The 16,549-nt window shown below is 40.5% G+C and overlaps 1 protein-coding gene across 1 annotated transcript in view; it reads right to left on the reverse strand.

Annotated features, from left to right (window-relative positions):
- SNX6 (sorting nexin 6) overlaps positions 1–5,314 on the reverse strand; it is a 33,705-nt gene extending 28,391 nt beyond the window's left edge. The window contains exon 1 of the mRNA XM_054068132.1: positions 5,275–5,314. Coding sequence (XP_053924107.1) covers positions 5,275–5,314 — 40 coding nt within the window. The remainder of the gene's footprint in view (positions 1–5,274) is intronic.
- Positions 5,315–16,549: the final 11,235 nt, after the last annotated feature.

Consider the following 16,549-nt stretch of genomic DNA (forward strand, 5'->3'; position numbering starts at 1 on the left):
ATTAAGGAACCATATCATTAAAGCTATATTGCAAGGCGCTTTTTTTTTGTGTGTGTGTGTGTGGCAGAGCAGAAAATTACATTTAAAACACAGGAATCAATATTTAACTTCTATTTCTGGGCAAAACTCGAGCTTTTAAGTGTAATGTTTTCAGAAGATTAAGGCTGAAGGAGAAAAAGGCTTCAAAATCTTATTATAAAAACAATTTATAAAGTTCAGTTAGCAATAGAGGCTTTCTACCTGTTACAGAGATAGATCACTTTACAGCAAAAAAAAAGGCTATTGAACTGATCATATTCCTTTAGGAACACAAAGAGGATATCAGCTGCAAGATTAAAAGAACAGAGAGGAAAAAATGTATATTCTAGAGGAGAATGCAAATTATAGCTTTGTACAGTACATGCCTAGTAACTTCTAGCCACTCTGAAGAACAATAATTTCCAGAAAAAAAAAATCTATTTCTTAGTGTGGAATAGATGTCTGTGAATTTCAAAGCATAACAGGGCCATATGCAAATGTTAAGGATGTGTGGGTTTGTATTTAGACTGCAGGAATCCTGAAAAAGCTCATTCTGCAGTTTTAAAAATCCTGGCCTCCTTGTGACTATACGCTTGCATATACATTGTAATGCAGTTCAGCACACTTCTTCCCTAGGAAAGAATCAGGTTTTTTTTTCTTTTTGCCTTTTAAAAATTCATTTACATGGCACTATAGACACTTTCTGTATTTGTCTGCCATGAATGACTTAATGCTTGTATACAGCTACACCAATGCAAAAAGTTGAACTATCTAAAGCCATATTTTTCACTAGTGCCTTAAACTAATGCCAAGAAGCTTTAAGGGGAAAAATACATGTGCAATACATAAAATGTTTATAAATAAAATCATGGACTGATCAGCGTTTCAGCTGCCTACTCTGGATTTAAAGCCATTGAATTCGTATCTTCCTAAATTCTAGTCCCTTCTCCTTTATAAACCAGCTGAATCATGGTGCATTTCAGAGACCATTCTGAGAGAACACTTTCTATCACTCTTCTCAATTCTTATTATGACTTTCTTCAAGAGAAAGCTAGAAATTCTGGCCTCGCCTTTGCTCCAGATCAAGGGGTTTACTTGCACCAAGTAGTGGCACAAAATTCTTTAAATTATTGTGACAGAATTTATTATCATAACAGAAACACAAAAAACTTTTTGTTGACATCACAGCTGAAACCACAGAGATTCTCTTCCCATGTTGCTTCTCAGGTTTTTAATTTTAGAGCTGCCTGGTTTAATCTCTGGGTTGTAGAGGTCAATAGGAATGCTTTGGGATATCAGCCTCATGGTAGTCTTAACTCTACCAATTAGTATCTGCAATGGTGGGAGCATTATGGGAGACTTCTCCGAAGCAGTTTTATTACTCTTTTCATGTCAGACATTGACAAATCTGAGGTAAAAATACCAGAAGGCCATTTACAGTAGTGCTTTTATCAGGGCTAGCACCGATGATCCCTGTCAGAGTTAGGGAATAGCAAAACAGTTTGAGAATAAATAAAGCCTTGTTAATGGAAGTGTGACCAAGAAGGATAAAAAGCAGATTTGCTAGCACTGACCTTATACGCGTCATTCCTCAAAGGCCAGCTCTGCCCCAGCAGGGCAGCACCAGGCAGGGCAGACAAAGCAGCTCTTGTCATGTCTTGTCACTTGTACAATAACGTGTATCAGGAAGGACTACACAATGCTGCTTATTTTGCCAGAACAGACTGAATGACACTTTCTGCCTATTTCAGTAGATACCTATTGTTGTGGACTATTAGTCTTTGTTCTTTGTCTTTTACTCCCTGTTATCTTATTTCCTTTTCTCCTAATACCTTTTTTTACTTTTCAATTTTTCCTTCTCTTTTTAATACTTAGCATTCTTCCTTCCTGATCTCTCATTCTCATTTCAACCTGTTTCTTCCTTTCTCTTTGTTAGACCACTCCATTCTGTGCCCCATTTTAATTTGGTCTTTCCTGAGGGCAACTGTCCTCTCCAGCTCATCACAAAATTACACCTCTCCCCTCACTCCCAAGCTTTCATGTCCGCTCTGTAATAAGTCCCAGCTCATTCAAATTTTGTCTCTCTTCTTACTCTCAGTCTTACATTCAGTCTTCTATTCTCCTAATGTGCTCCTCATTGCCTTCTTGCTCATTTCAATTGTTTTGTTGCCCTTTTTCACATATGGCAGGTAGACACATTCTTCTGAACTGTCCCCTGAAAACATGAGATGGCTCCTAGCACGTCCTATGAATGCCAGTAGTGTCAGCATGAGAGAATGCAATGACCGCTAACTTGGTCTTCTTGAGGTAATGTTCACAAGCTTGACAAACAATAAATGGATGTCCTTGGTCTTCCTGCATGTATCAGGAGAGTCTTCCCTGACCAGCATCCTAAAGACTTTCTGACCAAAGGGGTTTAACTCAAAATGATCAAAGACAAGCAAAGGAAAAAAAACCAGATTATTTCTGATGTATGTTTACCAGAGAGAAAGCCGAGTTTGATATATGCTATCAACCAGCGTTAAACCAATGATGAGCTGAGGCATTATTTAATGGCCAAAGGCAGCTCTTCAAACATGATGATGTGTGACTTGAAACCAAAGCTGCTTCCATCTCCAGGTGAATCTGTTGTGACACTCATGCACAGCTGCATGGGAGCAGCCACCCTAAAACAAATTCTGTGTTTCATTCACAGTCTCAACTTCCTGCTGGTCCAGTGGTCCAACTGAAAAATAAAAATATTCTATGCTACATCCAAGCATGTTCCTTTCTATTTAGTATTCTCAGAGCCAGAAGCTTTAGGACTGACTTGGCTTGAGGGATAGTCAGGAAAAAAAATAAATTGGGCCACGTAGACACAGGCTAGCCAAGCATATCACCTTCTGGGTTCTCTTTTGCTGACTTAACAGCTACAGCAATGCAAATGCTTACTAATTTTAAATTGTTGGATAGCCAGTTGCAATAAAAGGCATGGATTAAGGAGCAGCTGCACAGAGCATTCACTGTTAGGCCTCACTGCAGTTTCACTTCCAGCTGTTTGCTTTGAGTTACATCTCTTGAGACATCTTCACTTCACTGATGGTGCTCACATTGCCAAACAGCCAAGATGTGCAGGGCGATCATAGTAGCTGCACTGAATAACTCATTCCCACAGAGTGATCAGCAGCACTTGAGCTGCAGCCCATGCATCCAGACATGATCTGTCTGGTTCAACACACCATCTCTCTGCATCTGGAGATGCTGAGCAAGAAACAACCATAGAGTGCAGTTTGGGTTGAGCCCAGCAAAGGCTGTGCTGCTCCGGGTAGGGAAGTCACGTCACTCCCTGTGCCCCTACTCCCTCTGCTGTCCCTGTGCTCCCTCAGTGCAGCTCCAGGGGCAGACTGGTGAGGGAGCTGATCCAATTTACCTGTTTCTTGAAGGATCAGTAACCAGCAGGCTCACTTGAGCCAGCATGGTAGGAACATAGGGAGAGTATGAAGGGTAACACCCTGCTTTTCAGCAGCAGTGCAGTATTAGATTGGCTTAAACTAACCAGGAAACTCCTTGTGGCGTTACTGATGGATTATTTCAACTTGTGCTTCGCAAAGATGAGCCCAAAGGTACATTACAGTGAAGTATGTGGTTGTGAAAACCCAGTGGGCATGCCAGGAAAAAATTGTGTGGCTCCTGCTATGATGTTTCAGAGTAGTGGAGTGGTTTTCACTGATGGACAGGGTGTGGCATCAGGCAAGTACATTGAGCCTGTATCGATGTAACTTCAGCTGGGATAGCCTGGATCACAACGGAGGTTGCTGTGGCTACAGATAACAAAAGCACTTGTCCATTGGCCTCTAGCCAGCAGAACTTTATGATGCTGGCGAGTCCAATCTATAACATGGAATGAAGGCTAATGGAAAAGCATTTGGATTTCCATTAGCACTTTATTGAGTTGCAATAGTCCTGTGGTCAAGGCAAAGATAGTATGATACTAGGAGAGTATCTTCAGAGGCAGAAATCAGAAGTGTATTTTGGGAAAAAATAAGCCTTGTGTCGCAATGTGGGGAACTGAAGCATTTGGTATTTGAGACACTGACCTGTACTACTGATGAGCGAAAGCAGACAAGGGGGGTTAGAAGTGTTCATTAGAGCTTGGCATTGTTCGCCTTGAAGACCTTGGAAGTTGATAACAAAGGAGCCAGCTAGCATAAGTTTACTGGTAAGTAGGCATTGGAATGCAGAAAGCTGGCTGCATTTGGTTCAGGAGTTTGAAAACAGCCAGAGGAGACAGAGTCTGTGCAAAGTTCAAAAAGAAATATATTCATCCCGAGGAAGACTTCCTACTTCATCCCTAAGACCCCGGCCCACAACCATCAGGAGGCACTACGCAGGCACAAGACTGGAGCGAACCTTCCAGATCTAATTATAATACGAAGCGGGGACAGGGTATGAATATGTAGTAGGCGCTTATACCTATGCATGTCTTTACACTATAAGTAGCTGCTTGTTAAGCTATACGGTGTGCAAGCGAGGAGGAGAACGGCCTTGCACCCCAGTGCTGGAAATAACCACACCTGCTTTATAAGTCATTTTGGGTTATAGGGTTTGATTCTGCAAAACACTACATGTGGTCAGAAAGAGAGATACCTGTATTGTTCATGAGGAGGTCCAGGATCAGCTCTTCAGGGAAGACCTGAGCACTGTTACAAGAACAGGTCTTCAGAGAAGAACTGAGCAGTGTTATGGATGCTTTTTGTCCCAGCTGTTCTAGGTGGGGTGGAAGTGGGGTGGAGAAAGGAAAGCACTGATGCTTTGACTTGGTGTTTTCTTTTTCCACATGCATATCTTTTGACTTTTTTGCACCTGAGTGGGTGGATACGATGGTGCACAGGTGAACCAGCCTCACTGAGAATCTTAAATGTGGCCAAAGGGAATGCTGGGCCACATGGGCTTCTCTGCGAATGGCAGCTGAGCAACGGGAACCAGCCTAGAATATGTTTCCAGTCCTCCTGCTGGGAGCAAGCTCTCTCCATCCCAAGGTACAAAATGAGATTTAAAACACTAGTTTGAGTTTGGGAAGGTCCGCTGTTTTAGAACTGCTGTGTTCAGATCTGTCCGCTATCGCCACAGCAACTGTGACATGTAGGGCCAAATCCTGCTGATACATGGCGTAACATGAACACCAAAAATTATTCTGTTGTCAGGGCAGTGTCTGACTCCATGCAAAAGGCACGAGATTCAGTGTCCTGTTCCTTGCTGCTGAGATCAGAGCCTGACCTCCTATTAGCTCCCTGCCGCTGTGGTAGACACTGTGCATGTTCACATAGTAGTACTTACCAGGAGTAGAGCAGGCAGCTGTGCCTTAGGACTGGTGAGACATCCTCATCCAGGCCAGGAAAAAACAGAATTCATTCAGACCCTACTCTGGAGTGGGTTCCTTGCACTTTGTGCACTAGCGCCGTTAAAGACAGCTTCAGCGCTGGAAGTATAAGGACCTGCAGAATGGAGCTACAAAAGAAACAAAGAAAGACCCTTAATAATCTTACTTTCAAGAGTTATTTCAGGGAGATTACCCACGTAAGCAAGACAGTCAAGAATGGACCTCCTTCCACTCAGCTCTTCTGCTAGTGCAAATCAATGTTTTTTCCATTAAAGTCAATGGAGCTTTGCTGATTACATGAAGTCAGGATCATTACGTACAATTTATTGGCTCAAGTCATTTGGTAATACTCTACAATGAGAAATCTTTTACCTCTGCTTCTTTCAGAAAACACAAAGGACCCACACAGCTTCAGATCATTATATTTTGCTCTAGTCCCGCCTTCTCAAAAAAACTCCTTTTGTTATTTCTCACTTGAGGGGGCAGCTATGACTAAGTGGCTGAACAAAACCTTCAGATTTAACAAACCTGCAATGCAGCTCATTTCCCACCATTTAAGGCAATGCTATTCTTGGAATTCACACCTTGAAATCTCTCCATCCAGAGAATCAGTGCTTTAGGACAAAGGTAGGCACCAGTGTAAAGCCCAATTGCAAATGTACCATATAAAAGTTTCAGGTTAAATTTTGCCTTTCACATCTCATAGGAAAACAGTTTCTTTGCTGTACTTCTAATTTTACATGTCCATATAGTCACCCAACTATACTTCCACCTCTGTCCCAGCTCTGTCCCACCAACTTTCGCTTAATTATAACTACTTTATCTTACAATGTACGTTAATTTCTGGTCCATAAAACACCCTTTGCAAAACACACTGTAGTGGTACAATATTGTATCAAATCCTGCAAGCACAACAGCATTGAGTTCCATCAAGTTGGTACCTGTGGGACAGTCTTATGGAAAAGGACTGCAAAAAGGTGTCATACTGGTTATTGACTGCAACAATTCTGAACCGATGCCCTAAGGTACACACAGGGCTCTGACTTCCATGTGAATCGTAAAATATTTTGGTTGCTTGAGATGCGATTGTGTGTGACATCCATAATCTTTGTGATGAGCTAAAGGAAATAACAAGAACGAGTAAGGTTCAGTCAGGTTCGGTCAGGCTCTTTGTTCAATTTACATGTTTTCAATTCAAGTCCCCTCTTAGGATTCTAGCAATGCTTCTAAACCTCTCCTCTTTGGGTTGCTTGCAGTTCACATCTGGTTCCGAATCTAAATTACACCAATTTAATTTAAGATTGAGCAACGTCGCAGCTTAGTCTGACATGCTGTCAGCTACTGATTCACATTGGGCAGCAAGGCTACCACGTAGAGCTCCACAGTAAGGTAACAGCATGCTCATACTTGAAAGTTGGCAAAATGATGCTTACAGAATTTGGGAATGCCACCCAGAATTAAGTTTACAGCTGTTTCATTGTTTTTGTATTTCTCCTTTTTTGTCCACTTCTGAAACATTGTTTTATAATTAATAGAATTTTTTTTAATTTTTATTTTGAATGAAGCACCAAACACTTGGTGCTTAATTTATTACAAGTAAAAGTGAAATACCAATCTCTTAATATTAACTGTTAGATATATTCAAGAAAGGGAATAAGTGACCTAAGCAGCTGCCAGAGCATGTGTGTTTGTGCCAAATAACGATCAGGATTTTATGACACATTTGGAGAGGAAACGTAATAAAAGATTAAAAAGAATATGGAAGTGGGATAAAAATAACTACTTATGATTGATAAATTATTCTAGACTTGTTTGGTGTATTTATTTGATAAAATGATAGCCAGTTCTTTACAAAGAAAGACACTACACCCAGTATTGCTGGGCTCTTGAATGCACTTTGCATAACATTAATTAAGATGAAAATCAAGACTAACCTACAAACTCTAAAGCATATAAGAAACTGACTGAAACAGAGTCTTCTGTCAGGAGAAAGGGGAATTATTGATGGAGTTTCCTAGATTCACTCTGGGAGCAATCTTATTTAATCTTCACATTAATGACCTTGGCACAAAATATAGGAAGTAAATGAGCTAATGAAATCTGCTGACAACACAAAATTGAAAGGTACTACTGATACAGAAGACGGCTGGAATATCATGCAGGAAGACTTTCATGACCTTGAGGACTGCAGTAACAGAAATAAGCCCCAGTGAATAATGGAAAGTGATGATCTTGCAGGCCAAAATAAATTTCTATAAGCACAAAGAAAGAGCAGAGGAGGTGAAAGCAGGTGTATCTAATACATGATATGAATAAGAATTTAATGGAAGAAGGCATAGGATCCTGCAATACAAAGAAAGCAATGCATTAATGTGTTCATAACATGTAGGTTCATAACATAACAGGTTCAGGAAAGACAGATTCAAATCGGACCAGGTGCAAAGAGGTGCTGCAAGACGATTTGGGAAATGAAAAAGTTAGCAGAAATCTTGATGTGAACAAATAAAAGAAAATAATATCAGGGGATAAAAATAGGAAAACATAAGGTTATTTGAAGTAAAGAACAATACAGGTACAAAATAAAATGCCCAAGAATATATTTAGGCTGGAATTAAACTAAGCCTTCAAAACATCAAAGCAGGATTCTGGAACATCATCTCCATTGCAGCAGTAGAAAGAAAAAAAGAAAAAAACCAAACTAATTTTATGGTGGACTTGCTAAACTGGGGGGAAGGAGGGGTGTGCCACGTGGGTTGAGAGCTGGCAATAACAAGTGGTTGGAATGAAAGCCCCATGGATGGCATCAGGTTCCCCATTCCGTGTCAGCTGGATTTGTCTAGAAAAATGATGTGCAAACTTTAATATGACCAACATGGAGTCCTTACCTTTACCACATCTGCAAACTGCAGGTTTGGAGCTCTGTTGATCAGACTTGCAGATGTTTCAGGTGCTGTAGAATATCATATGGCCAGAATATGGGTAAGGGAAGGCTGTGTTTCTTTGCCTGTGGCAGCCCTATGCTTCAGCAATGCACAAGACCAAACAATTCCCACATGGGAAGAAGTGAACAAAATAGCTTTGACCTGTTCAGTGAGTCCATTCTGCAAGCCCTGGTAACATGGGTAGTGCTGTATTTGCAGCACAGATTGATTTTTATAGAAGTAGCTTACAGGGATGCTTCTCTCACTGCCATGACTGCGAATATGTAGAAATATTTCTTGGCATTTCATCATTGGAGCTTAGGCTGAGAAAAACACATTCACCTCTGATCAAAGACAGTGATCGAGACATATTTCTGGAGGAAGTAAATTAAACGCACAGTGATGTTATGCCATAAAAATAATTTAAAAAAGAAATATTCTGACAACTTAACTTGATTCTTCAAAAAAGCCCATCAGGGTTATTACAGAGTACTAAATAGACAAATAACACGAGTAAGGCAACAGCTAGATGTTGAGATGTTCATGTTATAACCTCTAAGAGCTGAATCTATGAAGTGAGCTGGATATGATGATACATCATAACCACAATAATACAGACATCACCAGGTCTGGTTTCTAGATGCCTGCTCCCTAATCGCTAACTAATGCCTTCTTCATACAAATCATATGTACATTTCTGGAGGCAGGAAGCAGGCAAACAAGACCCTACCCAGTAACCAGTGTCCTTCAAGATGTAAAGTTCTGCTGCATTCAGCATGAATTTGTGTGTTAACACATGATTTGTGTGTTAAAGCCCTTAAGAGTGTGACGTTTGTACGTTGGCAGTGTGCAAGGATGAGTCTTGGCCATCAGGCCAGGCTGACACACAGGAATGCCAATGAAATGCCTAACCTGCAGTCCAAACAGAGACCCAGAGTCCACAGACCTGGTTAGGGCACTAACACGTGAATTAGAACCATAAATAGTCAAGAGAGATTCTTATCCTTCCATAATGGATGGATTTTCTAATGTTTTTCCTTGTGATTTTATATAAAAAATTGAGGGACTCACCCATTATCTAATATGGCAATAAGACTGGGCTGTGCCGTTCGTGCTGAAATCAGTGCCGTGAGTGGATGCTGGGCACGTTAAAAGTAGCTCACTATACTACTCACTGGAGATACTCAGACAAGAAAGCCCAGCTTCATCCTTACAGAAGGGCCTTAGTATCAATGTTGTTTTCTGAACTTAAATTTACAGAAATGAGGTGGGGTTTTGCACACACACAGAGAACACAAGCAGACAGTACACGGATTCCAATGCAAAAAAGTCCTAATAGATATAAAGGGCCACATGATAAACGAACAGCATTTATAATTGCAGTTTGTGCGTTTAAAGAGTGAGCACTATTAGATTAAATTGATAACACATATTTAAAATAATCTTTTGATTAAAAGAATCATGGCTGCACTTCTTGTATACTTTGAGATACAACACATTTCAGTCTGGACTCTTACCTTTGTTGTCTAAAGCTACAAGTCTGTGATGCATGCTTTGACCTACACATAACGCTGGTAAAATATTAGTCTTCATCTACTGAACACCCAGCGTGCTCTACGAGCTCCTCCTCGAAGTGCCCTAACTTTCTCAACTGCTCATTACATTATTTTACATAATTTTACAACACTACATCATTTACAACATTTACATTTCTCTACACTACACCAGAGTATTCCCTTCCTGCCATTACATCACTCCATACTGCTCTAATGATTCCAGACACTAATGAACTTGAAATAAGCACTTCTAACTTCTACTGGTCTTCCTGGAGCTACCCCTATCATGCCTGGATTACAACAATCTTGACAAAAACCCCAACTTCATATATACTTAGCATATGTGTGCACCAGTTGAATTCCAAATATGTATCAGGTGACCTATTTTGCCAATTAGTCTTGTTTCCTAAATAGTCTGTATTAAACCCATAATTTAATTCTCAGCTCAAAACACCACTAAATAGAATTCACCTGGAATGCTAACAGCTGAAGCTGGAAACCCATTCGTCCCATTTCCTTAACTGGGAGTCTCACTAGGAATTAAATTAACAAAGTAAACCCCAAAGCCTCTATAAGTGCTGGCCTTGGATTTACAGAGATCTACGATGTGCTGTACATGGAGCATGCTTGCCTACACCCTCAAGAATACTATGGCATGGCAGGACTCCCAGTCTCTGAAATGCTTGTAGTCAGCACTTCAGAATCTGAGGAATTTAGTTAATTCATATCACTGATCTTCATGGGGGAAGGGTGGCCAGAACACTGTTAAAAGGAGTGAAGATAGGAGGCAAGAGCTGGAGTCAGGAACGCACATGTCTGATGTAGCACAGCTCCAAGTTTCACCTTAAGTTAAACATTAAAATGCCTTTACACGTCTCATGCAGTGCTATCAACAGCCGAAATGCGATGGACTGAATTTCACCATTGCTGAATCTATGAATGGGAACCAGTGTACTGAAGAATATGCAGTTTAAAGTACGTATGACAAGAAGCTGAGATACAAGTTATCATCAGGCTTTCCAGATTTTTGCCTGAGATTTGTCAGCAGAAACACTCACCGCTATGTCAGAATCATTCACTATCTACCACAGACCCAAACATTCAATGCTTCTGATCTATGTTAAAATATATTGTGAATGTACATATAGGTTGTGTAATATACAGAGAATGTCCAACTCTTTCTGGAAGAGCTGCACTTACAGTACAAGATCTCTGTAATAGAATAGCCTGACATTGCCTATAAACGTACAGAGCAGCGCACAGGACCAGAGGGGCTGTCACCAACACAAAGTGTAGCTCCTCCAGACACCCCACACACCCTATACTGAACTCCCAAGGCTGAGCCAACTCTCTGAAACATTTTCAGGCATCGTGCCTCCCTAAACAAGAAAAAAAAATAACCTTTCAAAATAAGTAAGAAGTATCTATTCTAAATTCACTGCCTGGTGAGGCAGGTATAAGCACCAGTAGAAAAGAGAGGGAGCATTCAGCCCATCTTCTGCAGGAATCCTCATCCCACAAGCGTCATTAGATTGCCCTCGCTAAATTGTCAAACAGCACCCTCAGATGGCCCCACTTCACGTATCTCTTCGCCACAGGCTTCATTTCTTTTCTTTTTAAGATCAGGGAAAGGAAATAAATCCTTACTGCAACGCTGTCCGTTTCTAGTGCTGTGACTGCAGAGAAAAGCTTGAGAAGGTGAATTAAACATAATACAGGGTTTCGGGAAAGGAAGTGGATTGAAGCTCTTAAATGATATTTTATTAGTATAACTTCTGATTAAACAAAAGGCTACTTCATGCCTTTATTTTTTATTTTTCTGAACATGTAAAGTTGGTCGTATGGGCTGTAATCCTCGTGGCAGTTTTCTATATGTTTTATAATACAGAGATTTTCTTGATTTGACTATGAAGTCCTAACCAGTGAGCCAAACAATTAACCTTCAGGATTTTATGTTTATATACAGTTTATTTCACACTATTTCTACAGCTTCAGTTTTGGATGTACCATAAATTCCTGCATCTTCCCACACTGGTTAAGTTATTATCACTTTTATGGGAGTTAAGAGCTGAAACCAGATGCTTTAATGATTGCACAAAAGGAAAGCTTAGGCTTCTGGCACTGTGAAAAACATAAAATAACCCAATACGGCAATTTTCCATCTAAGTGGGGAAGTCTAGATTTCAGAGTAAAACTCTATCAGTAGAATACAACTGTTCAAACATCTTGAGGGATTATTTCAAATGCTTTGCCACTTTGGTAAACTGTAGCCAAGTTTACTCTTTGAAGAATTTATTCCTAAGTGCAAGGCTACATATTTTTTTAATAAGATAAAGGAGTAAACGGTTCAAAAGTGATTTGGGGATTTTTCTTGTTTGCTCTATGATAAACATAGAGCAAACAAGAAAAATCCCCAAACCACTTTTGAACTACTACAAAGGAACTGGACCAGAGAAGAACTGGAGCTACCAGGGAGGGAAAAGAATGGTGATGAGAGGAGCTAAAACTGAGGTAACAGAGATAAATGGGAAAACTGAATGAAGCGGGTGAGCAATTGCTGCATGTAGGCCAGAGCGGAAAAATGCCTCGGAGGAGAAGGGACACAATAAGTAAGTAAAAAGGAGGGGAAAGGCTCAATTTTGTCATTTTCCACTTTAAGGAGACAAAGACACAGCAGGACACATCAGTTCAAAAGGAATAAAATGTTACTGTCTATGAAAATGAAAAATTCTGAGAACTTTTTTTATTCCTTTTACATACAGCAGGACCTGCAACTTCACTACTATTAAATGCATTTAACGTCAGTGATAGCAGGTACTATGTCACCACAACACCCTTTCTGTGCTCTCTTTCACACTGTCCCAACAGATGGAAAAGCGAGCCTGGTAACATTATAGCAATTCCCCAGGACAGATTAAGTGAACTGTTTGCTTCTATAACCTTCACTTTAATTTTCAGCCCTTAAGGGGCTGACATTGAAAAGCTACATTTCCACTAGGCATGCATCATCTTTTTAAAAACATAACGTGTGAAAACATCAAAACATTTATTGCAGGTATAAATATTCTATTCTATATTTATTTGGAGAGCTCCAAGTCTGTAACGATGGACAATGATAGACTATAATCATAAAGTAGCTAGGATAGTCATCTCTCTCAAATGCTAGTGCAAGGTTGATGAGATGGTCTATGATTATTTCAGGATTAAGTACTACAATAATAATCTCCTTCCCACTGAGTGCTCCTAAATACTCCCATTCGTCCCTTTTCCTTAACTGGGAGTCCATTCCCATAGAAAGAAATAGCTCCATAAAACTGGGTCAAGCAAACAGTTTACTCTTTCCTATAGTAACTACATATTTTATATACATAATGCCTCCTTCTTTTGGTAACAACATAATCCAGTCCATATTAGACGGAAACACGATGCAGAGTGGTGAAAGTGAGAACACCAAAATCAGGTAACTAACAAAGCAGAAAGATAAGAACTTCACGGGCAACTCACAGCATAAAAAGCTTGTTAGCAGAGAAAAAACACGGTCAGTGAGATCGAGGGTCCCCTCAGCAAGTTTGCCGACTACACCAAGCCGTGTGGTGTGGTCAACACACTGGAGGGAAGGGATGCCATCCAGAGGGAAGGGATGCCATCCAGAGGGACCGGCAAGCTTGAGAGGTGTGTCCGTGCAAACCTCCTGAAGTTCAACAAAGCCAAGTGCAAGAGTCCGCACCTGGATCAGGGGAACCCAAACACACAGGCTGGGCAGAGACCGAACAGATTGAGAGTTGCCCTGAGAAGAAAGACTTAGGGGTATTGGTTGATGAGAAGCTCAGCGTGTCTCAGCAATGTGCTTTTGCAGCCCAGAAAGGCAATATCCTGAGCTGCACCAAAACAAGCGTAGCCAGCAGGTGGAGGGAGGCGATTCAACCCCTCAAACTCCATTCTTGTGATACTCCACCTGGAGTATTGCATTCGGCTCTGAGGCCCCCAGCATAAGAAAAATGTGGACCTAATGGAGCGAGGAGGGCCACAAAGGTGATCGGATTGCTGGAGCAATTCTCCTATAAAGACAGGCTGAGAAAGTTGGGTTTGTTCAACCTGGAGAAGATCAGGCTCCAGGGACACCATACAGCAGCCTTCCAGTACTTGAGGGAGGCCTGCAAGAAGGCTGGAGAGGGACTTCTTACAAGAGCATGTATTGATTAGACAAAGGATAATGGCTTTAAAATAAAAGAGGGAAGATCTAAGGAAGAGATTCTACACTACGAGGGTGATGAGGCACCAGCACAGGTTGCCCAGGGAAGCTGTGGCTGCCCCATCCCTGGAGGCGTTCCAGGCCAGGTTGGATGAGGCTTTGAGCAATCTGGTTTAGTGGGAGGTGTCCCTGCCCATGGCAGGGGGGTTGGACTAGATGACCTTTAAAGTCCCTTCCGACCCAAACCATTCTATGATTCTGTGAAAAAAAGAAAGCCTTAAATCTTGCTATTTTTTTTTTTCTCTCACAAATCTGCCCACTGGTAATTAAGTTTTCATCTCATGGCTCAAAAACATGTGAAAAATCCTATCTTCTTGTCCATTAACGACCTGAATTTGTATTCCAAAGACTATTTCAAGAAGAAAGGATCTGCATTTGCATACAACATAAGATGCTGAAAGGCTGGTTATTGACTTATTGACACCATTTCTTAAAAAAAAAAAAAAGAGGCAAAAGTAGGAAATTCCAGGTTCCTTAAATATCTAGACGAATATTATTTAAAGCACAAACATGGAAATGTGTTATTCCATTGCCTGGATATTAATCAGTAAACCTTTGAAAAAATCTTATCCTCACTATTTTCCTTAGGAAACAGCTGTTAAATTAAAGTAAGATTCTGAATTATTGGCGTTAAATATGTATCATTATGTATCATTATTACTTTGTGCACCAGATGACTGAAGATAAACACAGGGCCATGCGCTTCTTGAATCTGGGGTGCATAAAGCTGCTACTGGAATTCTCTCAACTTCGTATTTCACTATTAAAGCAAAAGCAGTCCTGGTGCTCCTGAAGATGCCTTGAGCCATCAGTTGCTCTGACTTGTGAAGTAGGGTAGCACAGCAACGTATGATTCCTGAAAGAGAAATTCCAGAGTAGGCACAGCCTCATGATGTTACAGAGATGTTGTGGGGACAGAGCTGAGTGCCAGATAATCAGGCTTTCACCACAGCTCTTTTCTGGAGTCTGCTAAGACACATCCACAACTCAAATTTGAGAAGATCAAGTTTGGTACAACAGTCACAACAGCTGAAAACAATTATGATGCCCACAAGTAATTCTGGTGCTGTATTTTGGCCTTAGCACTGCACAGTGCTATGAGAGGCTTTCATTTCTCCCTTCTGGTAATCAGGAAAAAATAAAACTCATAGCTGAGATGGTTGACTCTATCACTGTAAGAAGAAGCTATAGTCTGTCCATTCGATTCTGAATGAAAAAGGAGGTGAAATGCTTTAGACATTGATACAGCAGTAACCTCAACATATCCCAGGATAGGAGATTTATCCAGCTGTGCAAGAAAGCAAAGCAAACCGCTCCGATGCGAATGCTCCAACACTTCTTCAACCCTGCCATGAAGATCTCCAGCAGGTGTTCAGCAAGGAACTCACTAGGAGACCACTTTTAAGAGAGATATCATCCTTCTCGCAAGACTGAGACCAGGCTATGGAAATAAAACTGATTCAAATTATTGCTAATTTTGATGGCTTTCAAATGTTTATGCACTATTATAAGCATTATATCGGCAAAGCTGAATTCCAGGCAGTTAAAACTGTTATGAAGTGAATGAATTAAAATAACAATGAGACCAAAGCAGCTACCAGAATTACCAAAAGGTTATATATCTAAACATAGTTTGTCCTGAAGGTACTTCCAACCTTTGCACCTGTCAAAATAAATCTATAAAACTGACTAGAGTCAAAGCCAGGTGTTTTTGTCGAAATAGGTAAAAAGAATTCTTAAGTATTTATCACTGTGGCCCTGATAGCTGTTTCACTCAAGGCATTCAGCCAGCTTGAAAAGTCTTTAACTGAGAAAAAATATGACATTCTTTTCTGTTTCCACAAATTTTCTGGGTTGGGCTGTTGCACGCAGACCTGAAAGGGTTGACGCTCTCATCAGAATAACCCAACAGTCAGAGATGGAGTATGGGGCAAAACACGTTCAGTGGCCACATAGGCCAATGCCACACATTTGTTTCCTATGGGCATTCTACAAGATGCCTTTCTGCTTTAGTCACGCAGAATAAATATTGTTTAGGAATTCTGATTACTTGGAAGGAGAGTTCTGGGAACTGATTTTGAAGTGCGGATGCAGAGAAATAATGCAGCACTACAAAGGGAATTCACCAATGCAAAAGAATAAAAACCTTCAGGTGACAGATTCTGCATCAATATAGTCAACGAAGAGCCAAAATTATTCTACTGCTTCTTAAAAGAATTTATGCAGGCAATGAATCGTGTGGACTGGGAAGTGTTTCATCTCTAAGTCATACTTAAATAACAGGGCTAAGACTCTAAAATATGACCATAAATTATTTTTGTCACTTGCAGTCACCTAATTAAGAACTACACCAGTCCATCCTCACTCCCAATATAATAACTTAATTATTGTATTTGGTTTAATCAAAAAATGCATATTTTTAAAGGGATGTTTAAAGGCAGCT

The sequence above is a fragment of the Cuculus canorus genome, chromosome 5 (genome assembly GCF_017976375.1).
Source record: "Cuculus canorus isolate bCucCan1 chromosome 5, bCucCan1.pri, whole genome shotgun sequence".
Lineage (NCBI taxonomy): Eukaryota > Metazoa > Chordata > Aves > Cuculiformes > Cuculidae > Cuculus > Cuculus canorus.